General features: G+C 36.1%; 1 protein-coding gene across 3 annotated transcripts in view; it reads left to right on the top strand.

Moving 5' to 3' along the window:
- The window catches only part of LOC149945624 (uncharacterized), a 62,045-nt gene that overhangs the window by 24,468 nt on the left and 23,781 nt on the right, over positions 1-13,796 (top strand). For 2 of the 3 annotated variants that reach the window (XM_090174305.1, XM_090174303.1), the window contains exons 2-6: positions 9,699-9,793; positions 12,853-13,016; positions 13,118-13,194; positions 13,254-13,326; positions 13,402-13,602. In XM_090174305.1, coding sequence (XP_090030431.1) covers positions 9,699-9,793; positions 12,853-13,016; positions 13,118-13,194; positions 13,254-13,326; positions 13,402-13,602 — 610 coding nt within the window. Of the gene's footprint in view, positions 1-8,536; positions 8,663-9,698; positions 9,794-12,852; positions 13,017-13,117; positions 13,195-13,253; positions 13,327-13,401; positions 13,603-13,796 lie in introns of those variants that run through there. The other variant, XM_090174304.1, reaches the window with a different exon arrangement.

Here is a 13,796-nt window from a genome sequence, read left to right as displayed (position 1 = left end):
TGCTCTAGTCAGATGAGATAACGCAACTGCCTTGTGGGTATCGGTGCTTAGAAGATACAAACAATTTTAAGGATTACTTCCACAACCACGGGCGACCAAAATACTGTACGTTATATCCCCTTTAAAAACAATTGGGCACGTGCCGCTTCAACGCCTCGGTACAGCTCCCTGCGCGTGCTCAAAGCGACAACGAGGTAACAATCCACTCAAAAACCGCCGGTGATTTATAAGATTGTATTCAGTAAACATTTAACATACGGAAAATAGGGAAGTGCGACACTTAGGTGTAACTATAGTCAAAATACACATAAATAACGGATTTCTGACCAAGTCATCGATCAAATCAGGCTATTGACGTTTTTCACCTAGACCACACCATGGGTAAAACACCTATAACCAAAAGTAAATAGACATATTATGTCTATTTACTTTTGCTATAACCAATGGGGAGAGAACTTGTAAACTCTACCACCCCACCATTACGCTTTAGGACAGAAAACCAAATTTACTTTTACTTATTAAAGGGCAACGCAAGTGACCACGCAGGGGGGTAAATTATCTTATAGGTAAAAAGAACGACTGCGCATGCGCTATCTGCCATAGCCTTTCCCTCTGTAAAAAAGCAGAACCATATTTGCCGAATTTATTTTGTATAAATGCGCCTCTCGCGGTTTTTACGCAAAATCCACGCATTCTTTAGTCGCGAAAATGGCCGAGGAAAGTTAAGTCTTACCGACAAATCGGATCCTAAACTTCTACAAAATAAATGTAATAAAAAAAGATAAATATTCTGTCGGGGTATAATGATAGGGAAATTGTTAAGGGAGACGGGATATAGGAGTGTGTGTGGTGTTGAATTTTCTTAATCCAATGTGAGGCTAGCGGCAGAGATTTACCGCGTCCAAGGCCTAATGTTTCAACTTCCATTATTAAAAATATTCAATTCACAAATAATTTTATTCCAAAACATTGTTAAATCGAAAACATCAAAGTCCAACTCTCGGAAACTAACCCAGTTCTTTTCTTCATAATAAATAAATTAAGCTAGGCCTAAATTCCTGGATTCGTTGATTGCGAGCTAACTCAGCGAAGAAAATTGAAAAATTCGCGAATGAGAGCGAAATTGCGCCACGTGGCTACACCAAGGAGAATAAGGCTTTCGCGCTGTATAAAATCATCCTTGGAAAACCTACTTACGGCTTGTTGAAGAAAACATAGCTCCCCCCCCCCCCTGCATGACCACTTGCGTTGCCCTTTAATGAACATGCTAAGGTTTGGCAGATACGCCAATAGAAAATTTAAAAGAGGAATAGCAACTTTATCTATTCTTTGACATACCCTTTGAGAATGTATCTCGCTTTTTAAAGCTAGGGATATTACCCAGAGTACTTCCGGTTAATATATACTTCAGTCAATAGGCCTAAAGCACTCCATGACGATAGCTCGGCAGAGTTGCTATCCGCTAATAAAATATTCGCGACCGAAGTTTAGATGGTTTAACAGTGCTAAATTAGAAAGTCCAATGAACTTTTTTTAAATAAACTTATCAAAATGTAAGCGAACGATGTAAAAATTATATTAAAATGCAAGTATCATCATTTATAAAGTAAAATTTACCAATAACGATGAGGAAAAACTAATAGCGTCTGCTTTAGCCGCTACCTATCTAGGTTTTAATGGCGAACCAAAGGAGGCGTAGCGATAGTTTTCGATCGCGAATAGCGTTATCTACTTTAATACCAGTCAACTAAATGTTTGAAGACATTTTTTATTTAAATGTTTCTATCCTGAAACTTTCAGTTGTTGTTCAGAGATAATTTTGAATGCAGAGAGCTTTCACACTCAATTTAAAACTTAGTCGGCAGGGGCGCGTCAAAATTCTAAGAAGGAATTCTTCTATTGAGAAGAGTTATTAGTGAGAATTTTTCTCCCCGTGAGAACTCAATGAAAAGCGTCCAAAATAAATAGATTCTTCTAAAGATGGCGACTTACGAGAATGCCATGAACGTTGAAATCTAAGCCTTTGACAATAAATATTATTTTTACACGATTTCACGACAATATATGAAGGAAGAAAACATTTTATTTTTAATTTAAAAGGAAATATTTCATTATAAATTAATTTAACATTCGGTTTTCTCTGAAATTCCTTTTCATCCACAAAAGTATCATAATGTTTATTTTCTTCTGCATCAAGTAAACTGATTAGAATAATAGCTGCCATTTTTATTTTTTAAATCCACCCTTTTTGAAAAAGTGAGAATGCTCGGAGCCATTCTCACTCTTCTCCATCTCAAGAGAATTCGTGAGAAGGTCCGTCAAAAATTTGAGAAGTGGGAATTCTCACTATCAAGGGAAGAATTCTTAGAATTTGACGCGCCCCAGGTGGCAAGACTTCTCACCAAAATTTAAATTATGCACGAAATTTATTCCGCTTCTCTGTTCCATTTTTGTCCTAAGCCTTAGGCAAGCTAATTGATTAGATTTTAGATACATTCCCGGAAATAATTAGCCCGCGCGGTCACATTAGGCTGAGGAAGCGGTTCGTGCCATTGTCATATTACCTGTATCAGTTAAATGATGCAACCCCGGATCATAACGCTAAGTAGCACCGGCTTCCGTTTCCGTTATCTACCTTTCGTGCCACCAAAAATTTATCAGAGGGATTACTTCAAAATGCTTGGCAAGTTATCGTTGAAAAATATCAACTTTCCGAGTATCTAATATGTGTAACAGCATAAGTTAATGATACCTCTATGTAGACAAATAAGCCCTTTCAAGGTGGAATCTTTGTCCAGAAAATGTGATGTCAAATCTTGTCTTTCCGATTCCCGCGAAAATGAAAGAGTTGAAAAATATCTCGGACCCAGCGCCGCTGTGCGGTCGAGAATGAAACTATATTGGGCTGAGAGAAATAAACCAATAGCAAAAAAACGTTCTTTTGCCTCTGTGGGGGGAACGAATTTTTTAAGGGAATACCGAAATTTTTCTCTTTTGGGGAAGTTCAAGCTAGCCTTGCACCAAACGGGATTAAAGAAACGTCAGCTTCGGCAGTTCCAAGTGTATGTTAAGGCTACGTTGATACGCAGTACGGAGAGACATAGGTCGATTTGGACAAGCATATCCGCCATAGGGAGCATAGCCATTTGTCTACTTAGCGGTATCATTAACTTATGGTAACAGCCAGAGGCCGTGGTCATTTCTTTAGGTAACAATGGCTAGGATTCTTCTTCGTCGGATAAGTTTTGCTTGAGACCAAGGCCTAATAAAAACTTAAACCGTTTTATATTAAAAACTAACTCTTACCTAAAATAATGACAAATTCTTAAATTGGAATGTAATATTGACTATTATAACCACTCGCTTCGTTTCTGAACTTTCCGATGAAGAACGCGTATTCACTGGTATAATTGGTATTTATCGTTAGCGTTACGTCTATATGGGTGAGATCATAACTCGACGTTTCAGTCGCAAAGTAGCTTCGAGCGAAGTTAAATGTTTGATCAAAAGTCTCGCCACCTACTGGCTGAGTTTTAAATTAAATGTAGGAAAGAAGGAATCCATACCTCTACTTGGAATGCTTCTCCTGCCGTATCGCGTATTTTAAAGAGTTCCATCAGCCTCGTAGGGGGAGAAACTTTCGCCCCCCTAGCCAGTCCCGATTTTGATTTCGATTACCGCCACTAGAAGGCGCACGTCGCGCTAAACGAATACCTCCGCGAGTTCGCCAGTGTTTTAAATTTTAGGTTTTAACAATGTCGAAGAAAATCAATCACTAAGACAATTCATGAACAATAAAAACTTTCCATATTAATTCTAATTAAATTCCAATAAAAGCAAACTAGGCCTAGGAGACAAAACTTCTTCCGTTGCGACCGATATCGAAATCCGAATTTCCGCGAAATGACCACGTGTTTTGTAAAGTTTCGTATTACCAAAAATTTGTCTCCATCCGCGTTAAAAAATAGTGCTATTTCGCCGCCCACTGTCATCCCCTTACGAGGCTGATGGAACCCTTTAAGATCACTCTGACGGCCTTAGCTCCGCCTATGAGAGAAAAACTCCCCTCTCACGTTGTTAAGTTAACATAGTGACGTCAAAAAAAAGCGTCAGCTACATCGATACGAAAATCTGCCGCGATAAGCATTCCAAGTAGAGGTATGGATTCCCGAGGAAATTTGACTACTCAATAGAAAGTTTCACAGTGAAAAAGTCTTTTTCTATCATAGTTCCCCCAAAATTTAGTTCTAAAAAATTACAACCGATTTCACTTTATTTTTTTACACTTTAAAGGGCCTCCAAAGTTCGGTGGCAAAAAAAATAATAAAATTGAGCATGCTTTTCATTCCCCCCAACCCCTCACTTGGCCTTGGCAGAGGCGGGCACTGCCGTGATTTGCACAAAGGCATTAACGACCATTTTTGACATTTTAATGTTTTAGTTTTATCTGGGTAAGTTGGTGGTGCTGATTCTGAATCTGAAATTAGTTTGTTTCTAGCCCTCTTAGGTTTTAAGATATACGCTTGTCACAAAAGCATTATTTCGGTACTTTCACGGAACTACTTCGCAAATAGGCATTAAGCGCCATCCTTTACTTAGCACAAAAGCATTTTATGGGTTTATCCAATCAGCATTAAATGCTTTTGTGCGAATAATTTAAGTAATATGAGATTACCTTTAAATAATTTGCGCAAAAGCATTATTGCCTTTGTGAACATTTAAAACTCAAAAAATACCATGCACATCGGAATTTAACTTAAAAAAGCGGGATAAAGGAACCGCTAGTTTCAATCAGGAATTATAAATTTAAAAAGAGCAGAAAAAATACTACTAGATAGGATATTTTCCAGAAAATTCTGAGGGAAAGTTTTTCATTGATAAAAAAAAGCAACAAAACTGAGTTTTTCTTAAAATGACGTTTTGGTCGTTAATGCCTTTGTGCAAATCACGGCAGGGCAGAGTCAACCGTAAATTTCGCACTTTACTGACTTTACACACATTTTGCCCCCGAACTTTGGAGCCCCTTTAAAGGGCAACGCAAGTGAGCTGGCAAAAAAGAAAAAGCAGCTTGCTTTTCATCCCCCCCAACCCCTCACTCGGCCTTGGCAGAGGCGGGCAGAGTCAACCGTAAATTTCGCACTTTACTGACTTTACACACATTTTGCCAGCTCACTTGCGTTGCCCTTTAAGTTTCATAAGCTCGTCAGTTAGTCCAAATAATTTCTAATAGCTCAGGAGTCTAGTGACGTAGAATTGGCATTATACGCAAAACCCTAAACGCGTCTATCGATAAACATTCGCAACTTAAAGGAAATTATTTCATGACTTTACTACGCCTTGGCTCGTCTCCATGTACGCGATCCTTGGGTTAAGAATCCAAGCGCAATCTTTATAACGCAAAGGCGCGTATCTTTCATTTGTTGATTGAGGAAGAAACTTTCACCGCACTCGGCGGGACAGAGCTAGAGGTCCTCTAAGCAGACTTCATTGGTTGTCTTAACAACGTATATTTAACCATTAGTAGGTTTGATGACGCGTGTTTTTAAAACCAAAGTAACAAACCCCACTGGTTTAAGGGGTTTTCCCCCGAGCTCTTCGGTTTCCCCTTCCATAAAAACTTGTTGAGGTTAACGGTAATAGTTAGTGTAGGGAGCTGTTGGCTCGCGTGGCTTGCGGGGCTTGCCACCACCCTCCTACGCATTGTAACCCGGCCACCTGAATTAAAGGCTTCAAAAGTCGCTTGATGACTTAGGCCTAAGGTGGTGCCTTGGGTATTAGCCTAGCTGATTATTATTATTATTATTAGATTCGCTCCGAATCTGTCTCTGACGTCATAGATCTCGCCCGGATCGCCGCGAGTGAAACCGCAAATGGAACATTCCATGAACATATTCCCGCTCTTTTGTGTTTTTCGTCTGCTAGTAATGTGAATTTTGGCGTCTTGGATTGCTATTTTAGCAAAAAATCTAAAAGGAACACCCAAAAATTTTCTCCGATCTCGATCTCAATCCGTTGATCTGTCGAAATTAGGGATGCACGTTTTGGCATGTTTTTGGTTTATTCCCTCACTACCCTTCCTTCTACCTTTAAAACCAAAACAATATTAGGTAAATAATTTGCCAGAAAAATCTTAAGAAAACAAAAATTACTCACCAATTTAAGTCATTATTAACAATTATTTCCCTAGTTTTGCCAAAAGCCATAACTGGAGCTAGGGCTGCGTTCAACAACTCTAAAAAAGCTCAGCGCTGAGCTCAACGGTCAGCGGTTTTTGGCTGAACGGGTATTTGACTTCCGGTTTTGACGTCACGTTGATCATCGGAGACTCAGCGGAAACATCGGCTGGGCGAGATGGTTTTTCCGTTGCTCATGGGTGTCGTGACGTCATTCGACAAAGTTAAAGGAGGGGTAGCAGACGATATTTTGTTCATTAAGTCAGCGAACTAAATCGTACAACAACTTTAGATTTTTGTGACGTAGCGTTGATTAAAAGAACTCAACGATAACTCAACGGTTTTTCTCCGTTGATAGTTGTTGAACGCAGCCTAGGTTACTTAGCTGTCGTCTGCTTTCCTATTTCCGGACACGTGACTAATGCCGTCACTAGAATAGTATATACGATAAGTTAAGTTAGAAGAAACCACCTATGGACTATGAGAAGGAAGATAAAATACGCGAAAAAGTAGATAAGTCCATAATTAAAAGGGATAATATAGCTAAATCCTAAACAAATTTGAAGAAAATTAAAAACTTACTAATAACTCGTACCGATAGGTCTTCGAGCAACGCGAAACTCGGATCAAATAGATCTTCGAGTAATAAACTAAATTAAAAATAAATAAAATAGCCTTCTCATAGTCCATAGGTGGTTTCTTCTAACTTAACTTATCGTATATACTATTCTCCACCACACTCCCCCCTTTTCGGCTTTCCGTTGCTATACGCAACGCGTTTTGAAATTTTTAATGTTTAGGCTTAGTTTCTCTTTTCGATTTGCTAGTCGCCAGCCAGATTTCCCGCACGGTACTGATGAGTTCCAAATAGAACGAAACCGGTCTACCGTTGGAATTTCTGGCTATTTTATTTATTTTTAATTTAGTTTATTACTCGAAGATCTATTTGATCCGAGTTTCGCGTTGCTCGAAGACCTATCGGTACGAGTTATTAGTAAGTTTTTAATTTTCTTCAAATTTGTTTAGGATTTAGCTATATTATCCCTTTTAATTATGGACTTATCTACTTTTTCGCGTATTTTATCTTCCTTCTCATAGTCCATAGGTGGTTTCTCCTAACTTAACGAAGTTACCAACCTTTTATAGCCTAAAATTTACTAACCTTGCTACCAGCCGACCCTATTGCCGTTGTATATTCATTGTTAAATCATTGTAAAAGACGGTTCAGTACACTGTCATACCATTCTATTAAAATTTTTCATTAAAAAACGTTTGCAAGAGCATTTCCGAATATCGTTGTTTTTTATTTGTTTACACTCGTAACAGGACCCCGGGCTTAAAAAAGGTATGATCTCGCTTCTGAAGTCTGGCGATAATTTTCTTATTTTTAAATGTTTTTCTGAATTTTTTTGTAATACCTGTATGAAAAATAGACCGATATATCGGTGCATCGCTAGTCAAAATCAGCAGATCGTTTTTGGGCGATATCCGAGCACCCGAGAGCAGGAAATGGAACACGCGAAACTTGATCGGAGCAGATCCGATCACGCAAATGGAACCTAAAATGTTGATCAGGGCTATCTAGAGCAGTCAAATGGAAAACGCTATCAAAGTACAGCCGGCTGCACACAAAGCTCGCAAGTGAATTTTGAGCGCGCACGCACGCTTAGTTTCAAAAAAGAAAGTTATTAAGCACTGAGTACTAAGTGCAAAACTAGGATTTTTTTCTTATTTTGCGTCGCTTCGCGTCTCATGTGTGTAGCCGGCTTAGCTCGGGCTCCGTCACGCTATGGTTTTTCTTACATACCTATAGGCCCTTCAATAAAACATCTTCAAGGAAATCGCCAAGAAGTAATATTTCCGAGAGCCAGGACCTGCTTGATGAAATAAAGGAACTATAGTCGCAATGAATTTTAGATTTTTTAGCGCGTGTGTGCGAAGACTACACTTGTATCAAGATTTTTATTTCTACTTTTTATTGTTTTTATTTCATGGAAATTTCAACTTTGAATTTAAAAATAAGCTCTAATATGTTTATTTATTTTTTTTTTTTGGAAGCTCGTTATGAGCGATTGTAACGGGTGGGACAATTCAGTCCGCTCGTCCATTTGATTAATCAGGTGCGAGATATGTGTTACGGCCACGCCAACGGGAGGATACTTGGGGATAGGGTTGGGACACCCGTGGCGGAAGTGTGATAACCACCCGTTGGGGGATTAGTGGTCGTCCTCTCACGGCCATCCACAACCTCTGCCTCCCGGACGCCTGGGATTACAGGAGTGAGCCACTACTCCCGGCACCTAATATGTTTAGCCCTTTTTTATGTTTTCGTTGTAGCAGACCAAATAACAGACGAAGTTTCGAAATTTTTAAAATCGCGCGGCTCACGACTGTATTTGAATATTGACGTTATTTTTCTGATTATGGATACGTCTGAGTTTAGTTAAAATTATAAATATGGGTCTTTCAGAAATTGCGATTAAAAAACAGTAAGAATATTTGAATTTTCTTGTTCCATTATTATTTTTGTATTTTTATGGAATTAGTAAGTTTCTTTTAGATAACGCTTGTTAACAATGGCCAGTTGTCGAAATTGGCAGTTATCTTTGTATGAGATTTTTAAATTAGCTTTTATCTGCCAACGTACAATTTTCGCTTTTTCGGATTCATAAGTGTTGTATTAACTCTTGCTATCTTTGGAAAGCTGCTGATATTATTATAACCAGAAGAGCATAGTATTAGTCTTATGAAAGAATTTGTCATCTCACTACATTGCTGATGGTAATCGCTTAAAATATGTACCTTCACAGGCTCCTCCTTGTATTGGAAGAAAACATAGTTCTGGGCAAAATTTATAATATGGCGAGTTTCTAAAACTATTTCAGAGCTAAAATGATTTATTAACTAGTACGTATTCCTAGGCAGTTAAATTTAAAAATTTTAGGTGTTTAGGAAAAGCAATACGCTTGGAAAATGTTTCGGAGGAGGTTTGAGTGGCTAAAAGGGGAAAATAGAACATGCCGCTAGTATTGGGGAATAGGTTGCTTATAATTTGGTTTGTATTCCTAGTTAGGTAGATGGGAACGTGACTCATTGGTTAAAATAGTTGTATTTAAAATACATAACATGCTCAACCGATGATCAAATGGTTTTTACAGTAGTTAGGGCAGGAGTAAGATGTTTAGGGGGCCCTTATCCGAAACATTTGTGGTACACCCATTCAAAAGATAAGCAATTTTAAAAGTTTTCTAAATTTCTTGATGCCCTAGGCACGTGATTATTTGCTTAGTGGTTAAACAGCCTTATAGACAGTGATCAAATGCTCACTAAAGTAGTGATATTACATTACAATCTTAATCATATTAACTCTAGTTAATATGATAAAAGTATTGAAATAGTTACTAGTTGGAAAAATATTTACTTCTGAGGTATAGTAATAAAATTTATATATCTACAATATAACTATGAATTTGGACCCTTTTTTGTCTTGGTCATTAATTCTTTTGTTTTTATTGTTTTTTACAGTTACTTGGATACCCTTAAATCCGATATAGCTAATGTGTTAAAGAAGACAAGTGATGATGTCGAATATCATTATCCAGTTGGTTTGGTAGAATATCGTAAGTTAAATTAAAGTTAATTATAAAATTTGTAAATAAAAACACAAATTTTTGCGTAAGTTTAAAAAGCCTTTTTTTATTACATAATTTAAGTATTCATATAATAAAATTGGTCGACTAGTTTCGGCATTGTTGGTGCCATTTTATTTAATAAAAAAAGTCTTTAAACTTACGCAATAATTCGTGTTTTTAATTACTAATTTTATAATCTGATAGCGTAATGATTGAACAATTTTAAACTGTATTAAAGTTAATGTCTACATTTGGGTGCAAATGTTTTTATTTTTTAGCAGAATGTTTTTTTTCAAAAACACATAATCTCCAGATTATTAGAGATTATTTTTTTCTGCTTAAGCTGGAGGGTGATGTAAATCGATAAAAGGGGGGGGGGATTGTTAGCGAAAATGCCTCTTACATTAATGTTAGTGCTATCCAATTGCCTTTTTTTAGTGTCCAATCAGAAAAAGGCAAGTCAACTCATTTAAAATTAGTGGGTCTCCTCAATTCTCCATAAAAAATATGACTTGTATGACTGAACATAATGATCAACATCAGCTGATGAATTTTAGATCATCTATACCATTAAACTCTATTCAGATTAAGAGTTTTGTTAAATAATATCCGTAACTGTGTTATTCTTATAATCTGTATTGACAACTGCTTATCACAGGAATTTATGAGGGCTACAGTTGAACAGACTTCAAATTTGAAAAATGCACATAAAATTTGGGATGCAACGATATGGGGGCAGCGCTATTCATGGCCAATAATATCAGCCAATATTAGCAAAGTTATCTATCATAACAATAGTGTATACGTTAAAATCTGATAAAAGATGGATCAGTGCACTAGCATACCATTTTATCCTAATTTTTCGTTTAAAAAAGTTTGCAAGAGCATATCCGCATATATTTCTTTTCCTTTTTCTTGATACATATTTCTATCACAAAGCGAGTATCATAGTTTTTATGTGTTTACACTCTTAACCCCCCTGTCTAAAAAAGGTATGATCTAGCTTCTGAAGTCTGGCGTATGTAACGAGGCCAATCAAATAATATATTAACATTAATTAGTTAATTGACAATTTTCTTTTTTTTTAAGTTTTTCCTGAAAATATTTTTCTAATACCGGTATCGGCCAATATCGGGTTCATTTAAGCATATATTGGCCGGTACCGATATTAGAAAAATAGGGCGATATATCGGTGCATCGCTAATTCAAATACAAAATTTAAAAATTGTTTGTGTTTCTGAAAAGCTGGGCAGCTGTATGGGTGACTTTTGTTACGTGATAGCTTAAGGAGTCTTTTAATTTACTGCATACACTTGCTTGCGCTGTTATTGGCATGTGTTTTAGTGAGCTTCAAAGCACACCACTAATGAAATTTTGGCGCAACTCATTCCGTTTTCTTCTAGAATTTGACGTCTAGCAGCTAATTCTAGAGAAAGCAATTATTATTCTTTTGAGTTTTAATTAAAATCTTATGTATGGTAATAATAGAGAGAAATCACTAGGTAATAAATTGTACAATTTTTGATAAAATATCTTCTAAGACATATGGGGGTTGGAAGCGCTAGTTTGCCCCGCAAATAGCTCACTGCGGCATGGTTGTTCGATTTAAATCAAGTTCTATTTTTAAATCGCCTATTTATGAAAAGGTACCTAAGTAGACTAGCAATGTCATTTCAGAGCAAACTAACTTTATTTTTTATTTAATTGGAAATTGCAATTAATGTAAAATGTAATTTACATTACCGTTGCACTCACATTATTAATCAATTTGTCAAGGTAGAGGCATAACGGTACTACCCTGTATTATTTTATGTTTCTGGCATGTACTGATAATGTTGAAAAAGCCACCATATTTGAATACTAGACAATTAATAGATCTCATCCAGGACAGATATCCCTTTCTAAGGTTATTTTTATCTTCCATGTAATGCTACTTATGAAAAATTTGGGAGTCTCTCACAAAGTTGGCTGTAAAAATATGGCCTCATTTAGTATTTCTCACAGTTGGTTATTTTAAACAAACTAAGTAAAGAATTACCCAAAAATCAGACAAAATCCCCAGAATATGTGTTTTGTGGACAAATCCCCCCATTAAACTTGACTTATCGACAAAACCCCCTAAATGAAGCTTAGTTTTTTCGTTTTCAGTAGGTACACTTTGACTAGTTTTGATGTCAGTAGGTGGGATTTTTATGCACCCACTGTGATTATAGAGAATGGAGTTGAGGGGCGCCACGCCCCAAATATTAGAGCAAAGCGAATGTGCGGCGTTGTTAGGCCGCAACACTTCATTAAAATGGAGGGGGGATTTTGTCTTAGAAATACGCATTAGCAGGATTTTGTCCTAGATCCCCAAAAATCAGCTCCCTCTGAAACCTAGCTAGAGTGCATATTGTGGTTCACATTTCAAGGCAATTCCGTGTCTACAAAACTGGATTACCAAGTATCACCATTTTCACAGTGCAATAGTTTTTTAAGGTTTTATGCCAGTTTTTTTATGACAAATTAATATCAACTGAATTTAAATTAATCTTCATTGATGAAAAATTAAATTTGAGTTTGCTCTGAATTGACATTGCTAAACAACATACATTTGTTGTTGTATATTTTCATAAATACAATATTTTAGGTACAATAGGTGATTTATATAGATTTAATACGGACAAAACTGGCTGAATGTCTTTCAACTTTTTTCCTGATGGGAATCAACAACCCTGAAATATTGGCTATATCTGTTGCTATAATTTAATAAACCCATTATAAATTTAAATCAATCATATATTATATTTTATATTTAAAAAGAATGGCAAAAAATGGTAAGGCGTGAAAACTGAATTATGATAAGTGTAGCAAATTCATTTATTTATTAATTACCATTGGTAGGAAGCCATTACTGGGAGAAAATAAAAGATAGTTAACTTGAAAATAAACATCGTTATTTAGACTTTGTAAACTACAATTTTTACTCGGACTTATATTCTGTGGGAATTAGAAATTTGCTTCACAAAAGTTTGGTATAACCTCTAAACACTTGAAATTCTTTCTAGCTGGACAACCTTTAGAATTCTTGAAAGGTTCCCGAAATATTAACAATGTTAAGGAACTAAATAATCTATTAGAAGAAGTGAAAAGTGAAAATTTCAAGTTAAAACTCAAACTTTTTTATCACGAAGAAGAAAACAAGTCTGAAAACAGTTCTCAGAATAATCAGGTAAACGTTTTCGTAAATATTTTTTTAACCTGCATATTTATGATTGAGTGCTTCTTCTTATCATATTGTATCCATATCTTAATTTTGTTTAAATTCTTTAGAATGTAAATCTCAAAGTTGAACTTGAGCAAACAAAACTGGAATTGGCAAAAAGGAATGAGCTGTTAAAAGAAACATTGTAAGCAAATTTTCTTTATGAATTTTTTAAACTGTAAATATTTATTTTCGTCTTATTAGGTTATTCTTGAATTCTCTTGGAAAAGATCAAGAGAAGATAAATTCTCCAAGATTGTCAGAAGCCTCTATTAAGGTAACTCACCAGGTTTAATTTTTGACGCCTTATTTTCGATCTTTAGTATTGCGTATTTTATTTTATGTTGTTTAGACAACATCAGAAGACGAGTCATCAACTAGTCAAGGAAACTGTTGGACCACATCAGAAGATTCCATAGCTTTTCATGTGAGAGATAAAGATTGTCTGAAGAATGTTTTCAGCAAACTAATGGATGAGGCCAAGTTGGTCACGCCTAATCTGAAATCTGACATTGAATATGTCAGTAACTATTTCATCCATGCAATTAATGGAGTAAGTATTTACCATAAAAGACATAATTGAAGTATCTTTAAGGTAACACAAGTGTAAACCTGCCATTGATTCTCTTGGTCATAAATCATCATTGTTTCCTAAACAAAATTTAGTTGGTAATATTCAAAATTATTTATACTAGCAAAAGTTAATGATACCTCTAAGTAGACAAATGGCTATGCTGCCTATGGCGG

Source organism: Leiobunum rupestre, chromosome 5, assembly GCF_980474605.1.
Source record: "Leiobunum rupestre chromosome 5, qqLeiRupe1.1.hap1, whole genome shotgun sequence".
NCBI classification, from domain to species: Eukaryota; Metazoa; Arthropoda; class Arachnida; order Opiliones; family Sclerosomatidae; genus Leiobunum; species Leiobunum rupestre.
The sequence above is the reverse complement of the archived record's forward strand: the minus strand, read 5'-3'. Positions and strand labels throughout refer to the sequence as shown.